General features: G+C 38.9%; 1 protein-coding gene across 1 annotated transcript in view; it reads right to left on the bottom strand.

Moving 5' to 3' along the window:
- Window positions 1–22919, bottom strand: part of LOC129236949 (neuronal acetylcholine receptor subunit alpha-7) — a 190672-nt gene that overhangs the window by 94581 nt on the left and 73172 nt on the right. The window contains exon 5 of the mRNA XM_054871271.1: window positions 15640–15749. Within this exon, the coding sequence (XP_054727246.1) occupies window positions 15640–15749 (110 nt within the window). The remainder of the gene's footprint in view (window positions 1–15639; window positions 15750–22919) is intronic.

Below are 22919 nucleotides of genomic sequence, written 5' to 3'. Positions count from 1 at the left end.
AGAACTCAACACTCGAACGACCTCATTAAAGAGCCGAGAAAAGACGAGAACTTACTTTTCAACATTGTAACGGATGATGGAGCGTGGTGTTTCCCACATGAACTTAAAACTAAGCGTCCAAGTGTCAAATGGAAGGCCCCAGACGAGTCCCCACCCAAAAAATTCCGCCAAGCAGTGTATCGTGACAGAGGGGACTATTTTGAATAAATAAACTGGAAGTTATCAGAACTAAGCTCCTGTCGTTTTTAGCTCAGTCTTGTTTATTTTGGACTTCACCTTGTATATTAAGCTAAAAAATACCAAATTCTTCGACAAAAATATCGAATTACAGCTCTTCACGCATAGTGTTGCAAAGGCGCAAAGTATAAAAGGCAACCCTCGTAGTATTTAGTATTCTTGGTCATACACTGATTACATCATTTTTCGTTACTTAATCTCCACTAATTCCGCCCGATATTGGGATCGTAAGTAAATCTGCTGAGCCCAATAACGCGCATTTTCAATTAAGTTGGATATTTTCGCGCCATTTTTGAAATCCCAAAAATGCTGTTGAATATTCGTACTATATTTTTGTTATTCAGAAATGCCATAAAACAGAAATTTAAGTATGTTTTGCACGTTTCCTTTTGTGTTATTTATGTTTCAACACTCACACTTGCTAAATAATCTTTTTTGTTTTTGATAAGTAAAAGCAACAATTTGCATTGCTGCTGAAAAAGTATTCTTGTAAGCGGAAACTTCTTCCTTCCTGTTGACTGTCGCTTTCGAGTGATTCGAGTATCTCCTCTTTTTCGGTAATAAACGTACCAGAACTAAGAAAATTAAGCAAAGTACAAGAAGTGTAAAAAAGCAAGGGACAAACGGAAAAAAACAAGAAAAACAACAACAACAATAAAAACTCGAAATTATTTTGTTGTGGTTGAGAACTCTCACTACTCGTAATCTGCAAATAAAACTTCCCGAAAAGATGACAATAGTGGAAAGTATAAGTAGAAAATTACTTGAGGAGTTTCCATTACTTTTATAAAGAAACAAAGCGACTGTGTTGATTGTGTGCATGCACCAGTGTGGCCAAATTTTATCAGCCTTGCATACTGTATGAGGTTTTAAATGCATTTCACAATTGAGAAAAATTGTTCACAGTACTGATGTACTCAAAAAAAGGAAGGCTGGAGCTATTCAATATATTAGGTTGGCACATTAGTTTTGCGTAATATTTTTGCGCAAATAATTTAAAACTGTTTTGTGGGCAATCTTTACCTCTTGGGCGATGTTACGACTACTAACATGCCGATCAACTTAGATTAGATCTGCGATTTTATCGGGATTATCGACATTTTCTTCTAAATGACGTTCATCAACTTTTGATAGTTCTTTAAGCCAGTTCACGATGTTCAGATCTTCAGATCCTAAAGCCATTTGCCGATTAGAGTGGATGCATTAAAGTCAATCTACTGCATATTCGACACTCATACATTTTTGCTGCTTGAGCTGCGTCAACTCATTGACTAATGGGCCTACGTATTTCACTGGTAGTTTGTGAAGAGTCAACTGTATTGTTCTAGTGACATGACTGTGCAACTCACAGCATAACAGAGTATTGTCTTTAATCTGCAGAACCTGCTCCAATACTAGACTTTATTCTATGTGAAGGTTGCAATTCTGCCGGGAAGTGCATTTAAGTTAAAATTTTATAGTCGTGACTGCATTAGCATTTCCTTTGCCTTTAAGGGGGGGGTAAGGGATAAACGCTAAAAAAAACACTTTTTTCATGAATTTATTGTAGCGAAACGGTTCAAGTCGGTTTATTAAAAGTTGTTGCATATTATAAAGTAACATTTCAAGAATATTTGATAAAATATTTCATGTAAAAATATTGCAAAATGAGCGAATGAGAGCACATTTACGTAGACGTCTTTTCAAAAATACATTTTGCAGTAGTCAGCATATCTCAGGGTAGAATCAACTGAAATCAAAAAAATCGAATAATTTAGTTAAAGTATGAGTTAAACTTCCCCCCAACGTTTATTTTGATGATTTATTTTCATTTTCAGCCATTTGGTAGTCGTTTGAAGTAAAAAGTGATTTTTGACGAAAAAATGCCGCCATTTTGTAGGTGTAAAACCACCTTAATATAAAAAAAAAATGGCGAAAAAAAACGTTGGGGGGAGGTCTTTTATATGTAAAATATGTGTGCAAAATTTCAAAAAGATCGGTAGAGTAGTTTTCAAATGCCAATGACTACGCACTTTAAAAAAAGAGGTTCGAGAAAACCGCGTTTAAAGTTTTAAGTTATCTCGGCAGATGTTTGAGGCGGCTCGGCTTTATGCTCTATAACTTAAAAAGTTCTGCTCGGTTTGACTTAAAACTTTAACACGGTATTTTTGAAATGTTTTACTACAATAACATGCAAAAAAAAACAAATCGATTTTTATCCCTATGCGTATCCGTCCAAAACTCTATTCCAACATTGCTGACGACGCGTCTACAGGGTTTGCGCTTGACAACAATAGCAAATTGAATTCATGAGTCACGCGGACAATTATATGCAGGAACTGGTAGGAGAATTAAGAATTCAGGTATTTAGATAAAGTTTTCGAATTGTAGGTATAATTAGTTGTGTTAACTCACTGCCTTGCTCTTGCTTTCGCAAGGGAAATAAAAGTTTTAAAAATAAAATCTACAGTGTTTCACTAACTTCTACTCCAGATTTAGTTCGTTTTTGCATCCCATATACGAAGAATTCTGTGATATTAATAAAATCAAATAATTTGGCATCGGGCGAAAAGCTTAGCACGTGACGTGACCCTAGCGTCATCGCTCCGTTCTTTGAAAAATACAAAATTACAGGAAGAAGAAATAATTTGGAAAAAGCCTGTTAGTGGAGGGTGCAAATGTTTTTCAGATTTATTTTTTTTACTTAAATTGTGGAAGTGTCTGATTTCTTGGGTGTGGAAAAATTTTGAAATTCGAGAAAGCTCAAAAATATTGTCAAGGTCGGAGAGTGGCAACACTTCCACTAACACAGGGTAGTTATATGAAGAGAAACGTATATGTATGTGTGTCATAAACGACTGGATTTGAGACTCTTGCGTGACTATGAAGAAAACCACATACATCTGTACTTATGCATATACATAGTAAATACGGGCACGCGGGTGTGACTGTATGTATTTTGTACTTTGTGAGAAAGTTTTCCTATTGTGAAGATTTTTTGCATTCTTCTGTTTGCTCGGCTGAAGAAGTGAGTGGCAAAAGAGCGTATGAATGTATGAATGAATAAAAGCGAAGCAAAATGAAATGAAATGAAATGACATCGCTCCAAGCAACTTCAGCTGCTTCAACTGACAACAATAACAACAATATCAAATAACAATGAAAGCAACTAACTAGACGCGCAATTGTCATACGAACAACAACAAATACTGCACGAAAGATTGGAACAATGCAAGAAAAAAAACAAAAAATCTACTGAAAATAAAATAAAAAATATTGCAAAGCTAGTTGAAAACTACAAGTTACGAGCATGTTGACAACACGCAAAAAAACACGTTGAAATAATATTCACGACGAAGGTAGGAAAAAGTGAACATGAAGTGTAGAGACAAGGAAAAAAGTAATAACAACAGGAAGTCCATTTAATGTGCCCGACGACAGACCAAAACGTGAGTGACATGCAGAAAAGTGAGTAAGTGAAAAATGGCGCTGTGTGTTCCATGCCTATGCGTGTGTATGTGTGCATGTGTGCACACACACATGTCAGGGATATTTGTATAAGAAAGTCAAGGTTTGCAAAACTTGCAGAAAAAAACATAGAATTAAACAGCAAATAGCAGAACGTAAAAGGCAGAAATGAGAAGCAAAAAGGCGTAAATTACTTTAGGCATGAAAATGCCGCTGAGGAAGTGTAGCGCGAATTGCACTCGCGTTTGACGAGGCTGTGCAAGACATTTATCAAGGCGCAGTGAGTGCTAATTTGGAGAGTTTTTCATTAAGTATGCCGTGTGCATAAATGAGGAAGGATAAATATTTGTACTATTTTGTACTCATATAAAAATCTAGTTCAGGGGTGCATGAGTCACTAGCAAAATTGCGTGGCCGCTGGCTGTGGATGCGATGTATGGTCTTATTAAACCCATGAGCGAGGTCGAGTGCCATTCATAGGGGCAGTTTTTATGGCTGGGATGCTGATAAAGGGCTGCCTTTGTATTAGAAAAATACTGCAATAAATGGATGGCACTTAATACATACATTGTTCCTTTGTGTTTGATAGCTTTTTTTCATTTATTTATTTATTTTTCAGCCCATATGAAAAATTTCGCAAATGGCAATACTGAATAGATTTTCGTTCGAAATCGGCGCTTATTGGGAACAAGAAAAAGCAAATGATGGAAAAAGTTGTCTCCAACAGCCGCACGATATGGTTCACTTTTGAGTGTATTTTGTTTAAAAAAATTATTTGGAGATGGAGCAAAACTTTAGTAATATACTGTCAGACCGTCTAAGAGTAAGTTTCTGGATCAATGAAATTTAGATAAGCTAGCATTTTCACCTTAATTCCAAAGTCCTGCTTCAGAAAAATAATGGTCGGAAATCGTGTCAAAAATTGGAAAAGTGTATCGAGCTGATATAAGACTAAGAGGTATGTTTTGAAACAATTTTTGCCAGATTGTTTTTTAAAGAAGCCCTTTCAAGACAGATATATACTCGGTGGTTTGCCATTCTCTACCAAGAGTTGATCGCTATTCAATTTTTTATATCATAATGTCCGGGCTTTCGAATTCGGGTGCTACATTCGGCTACGACGTCTGTCAATCATACTTACGTAAGCTAACGCAATATTTCAACCAAACTCTAAAAAAGGACGCTGGTAACCTAATACTTCATACGCGCGATCAAAAAGTTGTTGAAGAAATTCGAGAGCACTGATTGGTGTTTCTCATGGGAAATCAGCAAAATGTCAGTCACACTGTTGTTTTTATGAGTAGCTTTTCATGTCAAAAATACACTCGGAAGTTTGCCATTGCCTGCCGAGGGGCAAAAGTTTTTTTTCATTTTGGTGTTTCACTGAGACTCGAACCTACGTTCTCTCTTGATTCCGAATGATAGTCACGCACCAATCCATTCGGCTACGGCGGCCGCTTTTAGACTTACTTTTAGAATTAACATAACTTGTAAATTCAATGACAAAATATTCAGCAACGACTAAAGATGGGCCTTGACCGGGACGATTTTTTTTGTTGACCCCTGCAGCGGGTTGTTTAATTTGTATAAATCTGACTTTTTTTTGTTTTTTTGAAAAATATTCTCCAAAAATTCTTAGAAGCTTTTATTTTGTCCCATCCAAAGAAATTCTTCATCCATTGCCGATACAGTTGTGCCAGCGCTTTTCCTAATCTTTCAACCATACGGTTTTAATCACCTCAATCGAGAAAAACTTTAAATTCTTTCAAAGTCTTTTACCGTTTCGGTAAGAGAGTCAAGCGAGTCAATTCCGATGAATATGCTGGCGTGGCGTGATTATGGTCCTTTTATTTGGCCATAAATGCAGATTCTTAGATTCGCAGAGTAATCTAATAACACAAATCGAAAGTGAGAGAAGTCACTTATTTTGTTTAACGCAACTTCTATCGGGAGTTTTTTAACTGCATGAGAACTATCGATATAGATAACCATATTTTCACAGCTACGAATGGCAAACTGCAGTGACATTTCTGCTCAGTGAGGTTTCGCAATTCGTTATGGATCGTTTAACGCTTCAAAATTGTGGAAATGTACTTTAAAATAAATCTGTTCGCGGAGTTTATAGGGCACTTCGCTTATTTTTTAGTTAACATAATCGGCTTAGTCAGCAAACAATTCGTGCATTTATTCATCGTTTTTGCACTAATTTAACTCTTCTCGATTCAAAGCCTTCAAAAAGACAAAGAAATGTGTGTACCAAGAGAATTTTGCAGCTGTAGTGCGAAGTGTTGAAGAAGACCCGAATGGTCGATTCGTCATCGTTTTCAACTTGTTGGTCTTTGTACTTCGTAAGGGTCTTAGCTTGCGTGCCAATGAAATACAGCTCATACAAAAACTAAAGGCAATAACCATCGTTTGCGTCGCATTTTTGTTGATTGGACTGATTTAGATTTATTATTTAGATCTGTGGGGAAAAGTAGACAAACATTGGACTGATCAAATTGACCTTATAACTCGTAACCGCGGCGGACATATATCGGGTATTAAAAATGCGATAAAATTATCTATCAGACTATAATAAAAAAACAAATAATATTTCGCTTTTGTGTTATCATTTTAAGTTAAAAAGTCACCCAACATAGGTGTTTATACTCAGTTTCTAAATTTTTACTAAGAAAAATGCTTTATTTTTGCTTCAAAGCTATGAATTATCGGCACTTGCTTAAAACAGAAAAGGCAGGCAAGAATTGAAGTAAAATCATGTTTTGCGCTTAAAACCATTCATCTTACACTCGCACCAGACTACGTAGCGCAAATACTTTCTAAAGCACTGCATTGCTGATATTGACTTACCTATGAACAGAGCGATGATTTATGAGCACTACCAACAAAGGCAATGTCCTGTGGCCATGCCTACCGCCAAGTGCAAGCGAAACGGGAGTCGAAATGCAAAAATAAAACCGGAATGCCAGTAACGAAAACATAAAATGAAAAAGTAATCGAAACAGTTCGAAGTACGCTCACACTACATATATGTATGTAACTTTATATGTATATGTCATTTGCTAGTGGGAGAGTACTTCGAACTGTTTTCGATGAGGGTGTGAACGCATTTCCATATGTGTGAGAACAGCTTTAAAGCGCTGAAGGTGTACATAAATGCGCATAGCGTAGCATGATTTTATGAATTTGTATGTATGGTGGATTAAAGCAATTTATGTCGCTGTAAGTGCTCCAGTGATTTAACAACGAACGCCCTGCTATTTTTCCTTTCCTTCGTATTAAATATGTGGATTAACACGACACAGCAAATCTATGTGTGATAGCGTCACAAGCACACAAGCATCCTGCTGATATTCATACATAAATGCGCAATGTATGTGTGCATGCAAGGACTGTGAATATAAAAGGCGGTGGCGAGGATGTGTCGCTATTTACAAATGTGCGGAAAGAGCGAAACAATATGCGTAATTAATGTCGATGTTGGCTTAAAGTTTTCAATGAAATATTAATTACGATCCGTTCTCATTTTACACATACGCCCCCACACACATACAATGCGTTCGCGACAGTCTGTGCGAGTAGTCTGGCAGGAAGTTGGCTGGTATCGAATTGGTCTGCGAGTAGTCAATTTATTACCACGACTAGTACCCATTTTCTTAGGTCCCAATATAAGCAGCGAGGGAGGTGGTAGTGAATATAAAGTTTTCATATTTTGAAAATCTGGAAATATCGGGTGTTTTTTTAAGAGTTTGAGAACTTAAAATGAAAATACAAAACAGAAGTATTGTTGAAATAAATTTATTTATTATAATCTGATAGATAATTTCATGGCATACATTTTTTTGAATATGAAACCCGGCAACAACACAGTTTTTCATTCGGAGCTGTGGAGTCATTGCTATCGTTCTCATGGAACTAAAAAAACACCCGATATTGTTTCGTTATGCGCATTAAAGTTATTGTTTCGTATATGGAATTTTCATCAATAATGAGAAATTTCAGAATATTAATCCAATAAGCGAAAAAAGGAAGGGCGGGCGTTGAATTAGAGGAGGATGATGGTGAAAGGGAGGCTAAAAAAGTGAGAGCTAAAACCTTCAAATAATTTCTGAAGAAAAGACTTGAATCAATTCAAAATCTCGTGGCAAGGATACCTAACAGATAATCGACGCGAAGGATATCAATCAATTTCGAGAGCTGCGGCTTTGTTAGAAGCTTCCTCGAGGGCCCCCATTTACCCGTAGCCAAAAATATCGCGCGAATTTTCGTTTTTCCAGGGGCAGATCACAGTTGAAGCCATCTCGAGTGTTCCCTTTCTTGCTAGCTCATCAGTGAGGCAGTTTTCCGTTGTGATACTGTGACCTGAAATTACCCAAATGCGCCAAAGTATTCGGGAGCAGCCGAGAGAGAAATCTGAAATCAGATAATTTCGAATGCAACAGCAATGAGCCTAGAGCTCTATTTGCCATTTGGCTGTCGGAGTATTTTTTTTCTTCCTATACAGTAGTTACGAAAGTAACCAACCAATCCACTGGTTCCTTGATTGTGGCTTCTAAACACTGCAGTCCTCCAGTAGTCTAAATTTGAGTTTTATTTCAACTTCGAGTCATCCGCAAACATGTTCGCCATGCCCTCGATCTAAATGTTGCACACTGTCTTCTCCTTCTTTGAGGTAGTGCCATATGAATAGAAAAATACAGCTCGGACCTGCTCGGCATCATCGGAATGAACTCAAAGTTTTTAAGAGTTCTTGAGTGTCCGTAGCTTAAGTCTAGCTTGTGGTCCGAACACGTCAGCCTGAGTGCGGCACGTGTAGCGGCAGTTTTCCCTGCAGAAAAAATATTTAGATAGATACTTACATTTTAGACCAAATATTTAGAAAAAAGCGCAACCAGAAATTTCCTTCTTTTCTAATTTGTCTAAATGTATTATAGTATTTAATTGCACTAATATATACATATGCAGTTTGTTAAAAGAAAATCATTTAAATAAAAACTGCCTTTTAAAGACTTCGAATTTAGGCCACTTCTAAGCCAGTGATGCTCTGGCCAGTACCGACCTATTTTGAATTTGTGGGAGTGGCTTAAGTGCTGATCAGGGGAGTTATTAAAATTTAGTTTTCTGGGTTATTTAAATGTCTGCCATTAACTGCTATTTGTGTATGTGTGCATAACTTTTGCCACAGATTATTATTTTGTACGCGAATTTGGTTTCGCGTGAAAATTTATATGCACGCATGGCGACAATTCAGTGCCACGACTGTCGTTCCATTTGCGCAATTAAAAATGCTTGTTTTTCGTTCATTGCACATTTCGATATTAGCGTTGTGTTTATTTCAATGTTAGCATGCGGTTGTAATAACTGGCACTAGCGGTTAAAATAATATTTTTATATATTCATCAACATTTGCATTGAACACTCATTTGAATGGAGAAATGGATATTTATGTAAATGTGAGTAGATACAATTTTGAATCACAAACAGGATATGAAATTTAGATACTAAATAAATAAAAGTAATAATAATTCCTGTAGTCAAAATGGTCTGGTCAAAATTGCAATTTGTATTCAAATATTATCAATATCACTTTTTCTTGTTATTCGACACGGCGTATGAGTAACATAGGAAAGTAATTTCTGATTTTTGGCTCAGCCGAAATCTTCCATGCTTGGGCAGCGTTTTATTATGAGTTTGTGAAATCACTAAATTGTTATGTAAACGTATTCAAAAAAAAAAATGGTTTGCGTCAACGAGCATTCGTGTGATAATCAGTGGCATTTTAAATGACATTTTTCCTTCTTCCTAAGCGCATTTTATTTCGCTATAACTTCAATAAATTTGACTAGCAAGAAGATATTGGGTGTGAAAAAATATTGTAAATTATGACCAAAGTAACCCAATCAACCACCGTTTGCGGCAGATAATTTTGTTTATTGCGTATTTGATTTTTTCGTTTGTTCAAGGAGATAGTGCTGATCCCAAGGGCAGCGTTAAAAAAGCAAGGGCAAAAAGGTAAGAAAATAATCTTGAAGTACCTACTTTTACGCACGAATAGCTGCAAAGAGATAATTATGTAATTAATGCGTAATCTTAGTTCTAATGCGTCAACTTTGTGGGTCATAATCAGATATAAAAAATAACAGAATAAATGGCATATTTTGGAATGAAGGCTGCATATCTTTTAAGCGGTTCGGGTGGTAAAATTTTCCCGTAATGTTTTTAAAAGTTTTTATAGCTTTATTTACCATGTGTTTACTTTCAGATATCAACTTCTCATTTCAGCTCTAAATTTTTCACATTCACAATATGTCAGTGGGTGACATAAAAATACCTCTTTTATCTTGCAGTAAAATCTTCGAGTGAAAACGCGTGTTTGGCCGAGCTGTGCCTTCTATTTGTGGTAAGCGTCTTGGTATTGTTTCACAAATGCCGAATTAAAAACACAAAATCTGTGATATAGATTTCTTTTAGGATGGTATTGACAACTATTTTACTGCAAAGTGTTATTAGATAGCAGTGCTAGTATTTTTCCAATTCTGTTTTCAAAATATTGAGTAAGGGATTCTATTTAATCATGCATCGTTGCATGCCATTGGAATGTATGGAAATATAATTGAAATGGAAGGTAGTGAAAATGATTCATGAGGTTCGACCAAGCAATCCACAGGCATTGGAATTTTGGTGCTGTTTATGCCATAACGGTAAATGAGGAAGTGGACACCGTTTTTCTCAATGTGTAGCGATGTTTACCGACTTTTTGCAGCCTAAGCTCGACATTATCGATAAGTCTTAGCAGCGGTTCTAACAAAATGACGCTGCATGCCATACAGGGTTTGATTGAAAAGTAATGAGCCTTATTTTTTTTAAGCAGTTTTATTAAACCTTTTGGCTTATATAACTAATATTCTTCAAAATAGGACCCTTGAGCGTCAATACACCGCTGGTAGCGGTCCTTCCACTGCAGGAAACATTTTTTAAACTCCGCCGGAATCGCGTTCAATACGGCTGTCACAGTTTTTTGGATCGCCTCGATGGAGTCGAAATGCCTCCCCTTCAGTCTTTTCAAGCGCAGGAACAAGAAGAAGTCCGGAGTGGACAGGTCTGGGCTGTAGGGAGAGTGGGGAAGCACCGGAACCCCCATTTTGGCCAATGTAGAGGTGCAGAGGAAGGCGGTGTGCGCCGGCGCATTGTCGGGATGAAGGGTCCAATTGTTGACGAGGTCGAGCCTTCCGGCCTTCCTTGAACGACTTGTGCCTACCTGGGCACTGGACAGAGATTGGTAACGTTGCTCCAAGGATCGCTGCATTTTCGCCACTGCAAAATCCTAACTCACTTTTAAAACAGCTTTCACGCGCGGGCCGATGTTGACTGCACCGCTGTTGCCAGCAAACTGGGACCGGTTTCTAGTGGAAGCGGATGGTCCAACGATCATTTTCCCCCACCAGCAGCTCATTACTTTTCAATCAAACCCTGTATAAGCTGATCCCAAGGGCAGCAAAGCAACGCACCAAGTTAGAAAGGAGAATTTGGAAACTGGCTCGTCTCAGGGCGAGCATTCGTCCATTAACCACCGGTATCTTGCAACAGCGAGTCCCTAGGCCCCGCTAACAGACAAAGTAGCTTAGAGAAGCTTGGAGTTAACATTGGAGGAGTTATTTGCACAGGAACGGAGCACGTGTTGGACCGAGTCTACAAAAATTGGACTAGTCGCTTGGAGTACTGCTAACGAAACCAAGACCTCTATTTGCATGATTCTCTATGCAATACGTATTGCCGTATAAGAGGCAGCAATATGAAGCAGAATATTTCAAACCGCCATTGTTTTATTTAAATCTATTTGCCTCACCGCTCATGCTCGTGCTGTTGCTGCTTGAGTGGCAGTGCTTCCTAAACTGGGAGACGTTTAATACCCAAGTCCTCTGTTGCTTTGGTGCTTGTAACTTCGTTGGGTTGAGAAAAATAAGAAGATACCTTAAGTCTAAGTCTGCAATTTTGTTAATGTTGTTGAGAAATGGTTTGCTAAAAACTCATCATTTTATTCTTGATAATTGCTGAGAAAGTAAAAAAGAATTTCCTTCACGCCCCGAATTCTGTACAACTGCGGCAGATGTTGTTGTGATTTATGTTAATTCTCCCCTTCTTTCCAGTGTTGGGAGTGTTAACTCCCGAATGACTTTTAAGGAGCAGTTAGCAAAAAGGCGCAACGAGCTCAAAGTACTCTTCAAGACTTATGCCAAAAATAGGGGGATCACGCGAGGAAAAACATCAGTTACGTTCCTTAGTAACCACGTCTGTTATAATATATGCAGCACCGATATGGGTCGATATGAAAAAATTGTTTATAAAGGAAGTAAAAGCGACACACATACTTAGAGCGAGTGCTTACCGCACGATTGTGTCGAGGAAAAGTCCGATTGATCTGCTCATCAAGGAGCTGAAGAAGTTGTACAAGCCAACAGGAAAGAATACCTTCTGCGGCATTAAAAAAGAGGAGCGGAAGCATATCAGAAGAGGATGGCAACAGCGCCGGGAGCATTCAACAAAAGGTCACTAGACCAATAATCTAAGACTGGACATTGCAAAATGGCTTGGAAGAAAGTATGGGGAGGTTGGCCTTAATGTAACGCAATTGCTTGGCGGTCATAGACCGACTGTCGTGGGAACGAAATGAACTCTTCGGTAAAATCTCAACAGATAAGCCAAAAAAGTGAGGTGCTTTTCGCTAGCTGCAGCACGTATAACAAAAATATTGGGTGAGAAGGAATTGACCCGAAAACGGCGAAGGGCCATCGCAGCCTGAGTACTGGACAGTTATAGGCAATGACATTGACTGACCATTTGAGTTAACAAACTCAATAACCGCCTTCCGAAGGATTACTTTACGGCAAGGTTCTGAGAGGAGGAACCGTTCGAACAAGAGGGGGTTAAGTTCAGATTAAAGTCCCATACTGACGCCCCAATGGCCATCTAAGCTTTCGACGCTTTCCTCTTATTAAAAAAACAAAAACCTTTCAGTGTTCTGTGAGATGTTGAACTAAGCAGTTGTTTGGGCTTTGATACTTTGCAGTCAGACCATGCCTTCTTGAGCCTGGCATAGATTGGTAGTCCCTTCCACTGAATTCAATTAGACTGCAGGAAACTGATGCTGGTTCTGCTATGGTTGCACTCGTTGCCCTCAACGCTCCTATGGTCCAGAATTCAAACTAGAATGATAGCGACCCATTGACTGAGCCTGTTGAGTTTTTTTATACACTGCATTAACAAGTTTAGAAGTTTGGCTTTCATTTAAGTTTATGACTTTGATAGCAGCTTGACTAATCGTTGAGGTAGCTAACTTGGCTCCAGCTTGCAAGATGTCGGAAATAACTTTAAAGGTTTCGTATTAGTAATCACGGCTACTACTTCTGACTGAAATACCCTTTAGGCTTTATGTGGAATACTCATTACAGATGGTGCGCAGTATTTAATTAATTCGGCTGTGATTCCATCCTCTCCACTAGCTTTACCGTTTTTTAGCTTATGTATTGCAGATTCAACTTCATTCATGGTAGAGCCGTGATTTTTAATTTCGCTGAGTGGTACGGTCGCCATACGTTATCGTCTTCATTGTGTCCTACGTTGCTAACATTGTTTAGTATAAAGGGAAAAAATCCTACCACCTTAGGCGAAATTTTGCGTCTTCAAGTAATATCGAACCATCCGTATCTAGACCTACGTACAGCCTTGGCAGGGAGGTGGAAAGCTGTTCTTTCATATTCTGATCTGTTTTGTTTCTCTAGCTGATGAGCTCAATTCGATTTCACGAATTAGTTCTTCTAAATAGTTTCTCTTCTTTTTTTGGAGGATCTTTTTTGCTATTCGCCTTTTCTCTTTATATTCGAAACCGTTTGGTCGAGTACGTCGATGGATCATTTTTTATCTCGCCTCATTTTTAGGCATTACCGCAGTCTCGCATTCCTCATTATACATATCTTTCTCCGATCGTTACGTTGAACACTAATTACTCCTGCGGCGGCCTTATTTAAAATGTTTTTATATTGGTCCATAGATCGCCAAGGCTGTGGATGGACTGAGCTCGCAATCGCTCAATTGAAACGCACTACTAACAAATTATACAGAACTTATAATGCTTAAAATGATAAACGAATTATATCATAACTTAATTAAATTTGCTAATTTGCGCCTCCTAATACATACATGGCGTAGATATTTTTTTAAATTCATACTGAAAAACACTTCCATTCTCACATAGATTTTTTTATGTAAACAGAATTAACAACGACCTATGCCAGGGTGTACATACTCGCACACACCGACTTAGCCAAAATGACAATGTGTAGCACAGTTTAGGGTCAGAGCGTAGAAGAAGAAGCAAAAGCAAAAAGTAAATAAGAGCATTAAAAATGTACGAAGAGTTATGGTGGCCAGCCTTGATTGCCGTGGACCTTGAGTATGCCCAGGCCAGCAAACAAAATATGCTTTCAGCATAAGTATGTATAGGTGCTGGTGTGTGTGTGGGGTAATATAATGGTGGAACCCAGCGGATTAGGCGCAAATGCGCCAGAGGGAGTCGACTCTGCAGGAGCTCGTCCTGATGCTGGTCTGCTAAAGCGGCTTTTTATTGGTTGCGGTCAGGGGAAGAAGCTAAATGCAAATTGCTGCAATTAAACTTGTATAACAGTAACGAATGGGGTTGAAATTGCAGGCGATGCGCATATTCGGGCACATATTTTAGGGGGTTGCAAGAATAGCTAATACTAGCAACATTTCCGAGTTGTGCCAAAATACCGAATTTACTTGAGTGCTTGGTTAAACTATTCAGTGAATTTATTCAAAATTTGATAGATATTTTTAAAAATTTGATGAGTGACTTCATTGTTGATGTTTTATTTACAGAATAGAAAATGTTACAAAATATTTTTAATAAACTTGTTGCGTTCGTGCAACATGACAAATTGTTCAATATTTTGAGATCTTTGAATGCCGATGACAAATAAATCCAAGCAATTGAGAATTAAAATAAACATCACGCACGCCACCGATACAACTCTACACAGGTCCTGAATTACAAATTACTTCAGAAGTTGTGAAATAAATACATAAGTAATTGAGGCTTACACCCCTTTTAGCTCTTTGGTTGAGCTTCTCCTCCTGTTTATGGTGTGGGCCTTGATGTTTTCTACAAATGAAGGGACCTACAGTCTTACGAAGGTTCGCCATTGTCTGTCAAGGAGCGACTTTTGTTTCATCAATTGATGTTTGATGGCCCGCATTTACTGTCGTTTTAGCAATCATGCGTCCGAGGTAACTTGTATTGATGACTATAATCGAAGTAAGTATTTTAACAAAGTAGGTGATTAGTCTGCCGTTGTAGATCTTAAGTGATGGGCTGCAATCTATCGCTGCGTAAGAACAGCGCTACTATGTACATGAATTTGTTGTGTCACCCTGTACACTAGCTGTGCTAACGATCGAATCTCTTTACTTTCCTGACTATTTTATCGGCGCTCTGGTGCTATAACATTAAGGAAAGGTTCTTTACCTTTTTTAGTTTAGCAGAAGTGCACAGGCTGCGAGTGATGAGTTTTATAGGAAACTAGGAACAGGATTTGTATTGTTTGTTTGGAAAGGCAGGTAGGTAGAATAATTAGAAATAAAGATTATCCAAGCAGAAAGAGATACAAGAGGAAAATAGGAAGAGTTCAGGACCACAACAATGGTGGGATTCGAACCCACGAGCCCTGGGATGACCGGCTATTGCGCTCTCGCTAACCTGTCGAGGCTAAATATAAGGCTTTCTTAAGCCTAATTAGTAAATTTACTCCTTTGGTTATTTCCGTTATCAAGGCTACAAATTCCAAATCGCAATTGGTATTGAATTCGGTTTCATTTTAAATGTCACACAAATTAATAAAATTATGAGTTGTTAAAATTTATAAAAGTTCCACTCACCTGTTGTACATGAGCACATCCGGTTTCCACAGTCTGTGTGGCGGAATTCGTAGATCTCGGACGCCACCATATTCGCTTGAGTTCCAACGCAAATTCATGTCATTCCATTCCTATGGAGAGATGAAAGATGAAAAGGAATTTAATTAATTAGAATATGTCTTCTTTATTCTAAATTTCGATTACAAGCAAAATATCTGAGTAATAGAGTTTTGTGAAAAAATTGCGTAAAATCCTCTCCATACTAAAAAACACAAATAGTAATAAAACTAAAAACAAAAATTATTTTTAAAGACATTTAACAGCTTATACTTAAAAAAACTATAATTTGACTGCCGAGTTTGAGTCTTTAGAGAAATAAAGAGAGGATTTTATATAAATCCCTCTTCATATAAAAAAAAGTATTATAAGTAAGAAAAAATATTTTTTTAAGACATGAAATTAAAAAAAAAAAACTAAAATTTGATTTTCGAGTTTGAGTCTCTACAGATATAAAGGTGAGCTGCCCCATTCAACCGCGCTTGTGATATTATATCCTATTTCTGTACCTCTTAAATACATTTCCTCAGGCTCTTTCCCGTTGTTTTTGTGTCAAATTTCCTTTCAGATTCGTAAAAAAAACCAAAATATTTGTTTTGCTGATCTGAATGATTATGTTATTAGAAAAGTGTTTGTTAAAAAAATCTCTTCTTTCGATGGTAGTTGAATATTAAAACCCACTTTGCCTGAGCAAAATTAAAACCTACTTTGCCTGGGCAAGTGATCAGTTTAGATGTACAGGTACCAGGTTGAGTCTGTAGAGCAAAATGGGATTTTTGCTTCGCCTTCACAATCACTGGACGAGAATTGTTCTTTTTCATTTCTGGTGGAATGCAGCGTTTGTTGTGTCGTATGGTGCCAACTAATGCAACGTTTTGTATTTGCGAGGAAGTTGATGGGCTCAGAAAAAGTTATGTCAGACGAAATTTTTTGATGGCATTGGCAAAAATTGAAATCGTATGAATAATTCAGTCGCTACTTCTCAATTCACTACTCGTTTGGCTATGGAATCATATTTACTATCCTTAGGAATATTATAGTCAACCAATCAACCGTAGCCGATACACTCATAGCGAAGTGAGATTGCCGTCTTTGTTTGCAAGGAGTCCAAAAACTTCGTCGAAATACTCGTTCCTATTGAATTGTATGCAAGAATCCAGTATGTCAAGGGAACTCAAAAATCTCTTGTTCATGCTTTGCTTGTCTTCCACCGAATCCAAAAATAAATTTCACATCATATTTTACCTTAAATTTCATTGTAATCAACACTTTTTCTTCAACCTTCTTCGAAATCAGTCACAAGGAAGAACAAAAGAAATCTTTTTTTCACAAACCAAAATATTTTCAATGATTATGTTTGCTTCTTAGGCTTTATTTCTACTAGGAGGTTTGGATTTATAGCCCCATTTCTCAGGTAATTTAATTTGCGTCGTGCCACTGCTGGGCAGTCGCATAGAACGTTTTCTGCTGTTTCTTGTGCTTCTTTGCAGAGTCTACAAGAATCGAGTCCTGTTAGTAGTTCAGTGTAAAGTTTCATGTCCTTTCTGCTTAGGAAAAGGATTGCTTCTGCCTTTATGCGTTCCGGATCTATGAGTCTTTTCTATTACCGCATGCCCGATTGGGCTCGCCAGTAATCTATTTGGCCTCGTTGTTCCTGCTCACATAGAAAGGCACTCTTGAAGCTGTTGTTTACCCCGCAGAAATGTTCAGGACCTATGAAGGGAGTGTTTGCCTCCTTTTTCGCTAAATTGTCCGCAATTTCATTCCCTTCGTTCTCCTCATGTCCAGGAACCCACATCAAGGTAACAACGATTTTTGATGCTAGGGTGTCAAGGAGTTTAAAACATTCCCAGACCAACCTTGATTGGAATGAGAAGCTATAAAGCGATTTTAGAGCTGCTTGACTGTCAGAGAGGATGTCAATATTGGTACCGCGCGAGCCTCTCGGACATTCTGTGGCACACAGCTCTAAGGCGTGGACCTGCTCCTGAAAAATGGAAGAGTTTTTTCCCATTGCAACTGCTTGTTTGAAATGTGGTCCGACAATTCCAGCCCCGGCACTACCATCTTCCATTTTGGACCCATCAGTAAACCACACCTGTGCGCCCTGTTTTAGAAGTGTTTCATTGTTTCTCCACGCTGAGCGGTCACTAATGACCACTTAGAATTTTTTGGGGAATTCTACTTTCCTTTCCATCTTATCGTGAACTGTCAGGCACGGAGAGTTGCGGATTGAACCCAGAATCCTTACATCTTCTGTAAGGCTGCCTTCTTTGAGATGGAGTAGATTAGGAAGCCTTAGAGCTGCACTGATTGCCGTCTTTTTGGCTACAAGATATAGTGGAATGAGTCCAGTGACTATATTAGTTTGTGAGTTATTGTGCGAAGAGTGACGCTTCTTTTGTTATTTGCAAAACAATGGATGAAAAATACATCTTCTGTAAGGCTGCCTTCTTTGAGATGGAGTAGATTAGGAAGCCTTAGAGCTGCACTGATTGCCGTCTTTTTGGCTACAAGATATAGTGGAATGAGTCCAGTGACTATATTAGTTTGTGAGTTATTGTGCGAAGAGTGACGCTTCTTTTGTTATTTGCAAAACAATGGATGAAAAATAATTTTGTGTTTTAATTTTCGTTGTTTCTTGATGGTGAAAATACCGTTCAAGCCAAGTAATGGCGTGTTATAGGGACTTCGCTCCGTCAGAAACAACAATAAACCGATGGTTTGCTGACTTCAAACGTGGTCGCGTGGTCGTAAAGACACCGCAGATGCACAACACAGTGGAGGTCCAAATGAGACGGTGACATCAGAAAATATTTAAGAAAAAAATCCACAAAAATCTATGTTGTGAATGATCGCTGCGTCGAAGTGAAGTTGCGTGATGACTTGGTCCTGATGGTCTCAGGTCCCTTCCCATCAGTAATGGCTGACATTTTGGAAGGTGCACTGGCTACACTCAGCAGATGGGCCGCCAGTAGCGGTCTCAGAGTCAACTCTGACAAAACGGAGTTAATGCTATTCACCAGAAAATACAAGCCTCCACCTTTTAAGCTTCCTAGACTTAACAACCAGTGTCTTACACTTTCATCGGAAGTCACGTATCTTGGCCCCAAGCTCCACTGGAAGCTGCACATAGAAAATCGAGTTAAGAAGGCTAATATAACCTTCTACGCCTGTAAATCTATGTTCGGCAAAAAATGGGGTCTCAAGCCACGTGTCGCACTTTGGATGTACAACTTAGTGGTTCTGCCAGTTTTGACATACGGTTGCCTAGTTTGGTGGGTAGCTCTTCAGAAGGGCTACAACTTCACTAAATTAGAGAGATTGCAGAGAACTGCATGTGTGGGCATCACTGGTGCCTGTAGAACATGTCCCACCGCTGCGCTCAAAGTTATTCTCCACTTAATTCCTGTGGATCTGCAGGTTAAATCCATTGCTACTCAGAGTGCTATTAGACTGAAGGAGTTTGGCCTTTGGAGACAACTTCTGTAGGACATAGCAGCACCTTGAAGCAGATCTCCCCTTCCTTTTCTGATATTCGCACCGACCTCTCCATCCACAAACTGTGCTTTGAGGGTTGTGCTAGGGCTATCTTTCCGAGCAGGCAAGATTGGAAAGAGGGGAGAGTTGTTGCGGATATAGATGCCTCTGTTTTCACTGACGGATCCAAAATGGAGTCTGGAGTGGGAGCGGGGGTTTACTCTAAATCAGCCAGCATTTCGGTCTCCTATAAACTGCCGGAGACAAGCAGCGTTTTTCAAGCAGAGGTCTTCGCGATCCTGCAGGCATGCAAAATGCTTCGGGATTGCTGTTGGGAGGGAGACATTACTATTTTTTCCGATAGCCAGGCTGCAATCAAGGCACTGTCGTCGCCGTATTGCAGCTCTCTTCTCGTGAACTCCTGTAAGGAGGAACTTAAACGCCTCGAACGTGCAGGAAACATTTCCCTCATCTGGGTTCCTGGGCACAGGAATATAGAGGGAAATGAAATTGCCGATGAGCTTGCCAGGAAGGGGGCGGCAGAACCGGATCCAGCTGCCCTTTTCTCAGACATCGGTATCCCCTTGGCCGTCGTTAAAGGGAAACTACACAACTTATTTCTAAGAAAAGCGCAAGACAGATGGAGGTCTGTCTCATCGTGTGCCATTTCAAAAGCACTATGGCCTCAATACGATATAAACAGAACGCTTAAGGTGATGGGAACCCCCCGCCATTCAATTTCCAAACTCATTGCGGTAATCACTGGCCACTGGGTGATCGGCACTCATGCGGAGAAGCTTGGAATTCCGTACAACCCCCATTGCAGAAGCTGTGGGGGTCCTGCAGAGAAAGAGACTGTGGAACACTTTCACGGCAGATGTCCGGCTTTGGCGGCTAGGCGCTTGAGATTCCTCAGCGTCCCCTTTGGGGATGACTTGATGAAATTCTCCAGCCTAGATCCCTTTTCTCTCCTCCGCTACATCAACAGCACTGGATGGCTGTAGACGGTTTTATCTCCTCCCTTAATCCTTTCACAGGTAGTGGTCCACTTTATGGTATCAAAACGGCACGTAAGTGCTACTTGTAGTGTACCTGGGGTACTCTTGCCATCTTACCTACCTACCTACATGAATTGAACTTCGAATTACTCCCCCATCCACCGTTTTCCCCAGATTTGGCTCACAGTCACTACTGATTGTTCGCAGACCTAAAAAATGCTCGCCGGTAAGAAACTCCGCTCGAATGAAGAGGTTAGCGCTGAAACTGAGGCCTAATTAGAGGAAAAAGATATATAGCTCTACAAAATTGGTATGGAAATGTTAGAGCAGCGCTGGAATGAATGCATCATCATCATCTTTTACCACTATAGCTCTTTGTGGGCTTTGGCCTGCTGTACGTGGGACTTCCATACCTGTCCCATATATCAAAAGAGAGTTAAATTCTAAATGGAGAGTGTAAATCTTGTTAAAAACATCGAAATTATTTATTGGGGTCGTAATTAGTTTTGCATTATTTTAAAAGGGAGTCTTAAGAGCTCCATACGCGAGAGGAAAAATTAAAGTTAATTTCCACCAGGAGAAATGGGCGAAATTTACCCTGTCTGCACTTTTACTATAAGTATTATTTGCAACAATTTTGAACGACTAATAAATGTGGGAAAATTTGTAAGCTGCAAACGACTCTTGTGTAGTTGGAAATTGTATTCGATGGGAAGATGGTGTGGCTCCATTGAAAATATTTTAGGGCAAAGAGTATAAACCCATTTGAGTTGATTCTAGCTCCTTTATGTAAATTTGGTAATGTTGGTTTTAGACCGTATGACTGCATATTGAATTCTGCTGACTAAAATCACCTATAGATTTAATAATGAAGGCAACATTACGAAAATTGAAATTAAGCTATGAATATTAGTTGGATTTTTTTATCGATGGGGAGAATGATGTGAAAACAGCTCGAGTGGAAAACCTTTACAGTAAATTCCATTTGTGGCTTCCTCTTCTATGGTAAACAGCTGAAGAGGAGATGCTTCACCTTTTTCCCACCGTCGAGATGATCTAATCCGTTCTTTGGCCCAATTACTTTGAAACTTCACTTAAAACTGCATCGTTTTTTGAACAATTATTTGTTATTAGGCTACCGCATATAAATATATTCCAAATGTGTATAGGCTATGCCTCTTGGCAGAGGCAGAGAATCGCATACCGCCCGCGAACTGGATATGATTTTCTAGAGGTAATTCTTGCGGGAAAGAAATGTACTCGAAAATTCATTATTATCTTCAGAGTGGCATTCTAGATGTGGTCTACGTCAAGTTTGGAATATTTTGACTGATTGTCGCGCACAATTTAAAGCAATCATTGTGCAAACGTTTTCCTGTTCGGATGCGCAAAATTTCACTAAATTCGAAAGTAGATTGCCTACGAGCGTTCACTAAGGCTAAAGCTCCTCGCTTCTTTCCCTTTTAATAAAACGTTTATGCCACACGAGTCGAGTTTTCCCACCAATTTCGTGTAAATTAGATTTTTTTCAGTCTATGTTTCTCTGCAATTCTTTTCACTTCAAATCTGATCTAAATTGCAACAACTAACACAATTAGTCGTAACACTTCGGTTTTATGCGCCATTATGGCGGCCTAATTTCGACAAATTTTTATTAATAGTTTGTTTCTGCATTCGCTAAAACACAATTTCATAAGTATGTTGCCAGAAGTAATCAAAAGGCATTTGGCGCAACCGCCAAATTATAAACAAATGCAAAATGGGCAAATTGCTACAACCAGCACTTGGAAAATTTCTGTTAAAGCAAGAAGCGAAAATGAACGGGCGCTGTTTGAAAGCGCAGTTTCTTTGTTGTTGTTGTTGTATCCACTAATTTCGATTTCAACTATGGATATTAGTAGTTACCCGCTCATACAAATATACTCAATAGCAATTCTAATGGATGGGTGTGACTAAGGCACTAATGGCACATGAAAGCCAGGCAGCGCGAAAGGGTTTGCTAGCGGGAACTTGGTCGAGGACTAAGTCGATGCCGACTAGTGCAGCACTGAATTAAAATCACGAATCTTTTTTGTGATTATTTTCTCAATTTTCAAGTGGCTTTCGGTTTTTTGTGATTAAATGGCAAACCGCGTGCAATCAAGTGGTGAAACGGAAAGCCTTTGCACAGAAGTAGGGCATGGCTGTGAAGAGAAAAGGGGAACATTTTAGGCCTATATTTGATTGAAAATACATTGACGAGTGTTTGTGCACGCCACTTGGCATGTGTCTGTGTGAATTTGTGTGGTAAGCAATTGAAAAACTAAAAAAAATCAAATTTTCTTTTTATCAAAAAAAAAAAAAATCTTAGCGAATATTAAATTCGTATAAACACACAAACTAGTTTACCTACTTATGACTTTCTGTACTTGCTGGTGGACAAACTGTGTAAGAGATATCAGCATCAGCGGCAAGAAGAAGTTTCCAATTTCCGCAAAAAGCAATTTTGGCAAAGCAAACTAAAATGGAAACCAGCAAACATCGATGAACAATTAAGCAGCACCACAGAACAAAAAGAAGTCCAAAGAGACAAATTACAAGGCGGCACAGTTGGGAGGCTGGAATGATGGAAAGCATTTCGCCTCAAAATCGCCGTAGAGGCCATGTAAGCCGCAGAAACAGAAACAGCATCAACACCACTTTGTATGGCTTGCAAATGAAACGAGCAAATCGGAGATGAGCTGCCGCAGGACAGAGTAAATTACGAAAATTTCACAAAGTGGGCAC

The sequence above is a fragment of the Anastrepha obliqua genome, chromosome 2, assembly GCF_027943255.1.
Source record: "Anastrepha obliqua isolate idAnaObli1 chromosome 2, idAnaObli1_1.0, whole genome shotgun sequence".
Classification (NCBI taxonomy): Eukaryota; Metazoa; Arthropoda; class Insecta; order Diptera; family Tephritidae; genus Anastrepha; species Anastrepha obliqua.
Note: the sequence above shows the minus strand (reverse complement) of the source record. Positions and strands in the feature narration are given on the sequence as shown.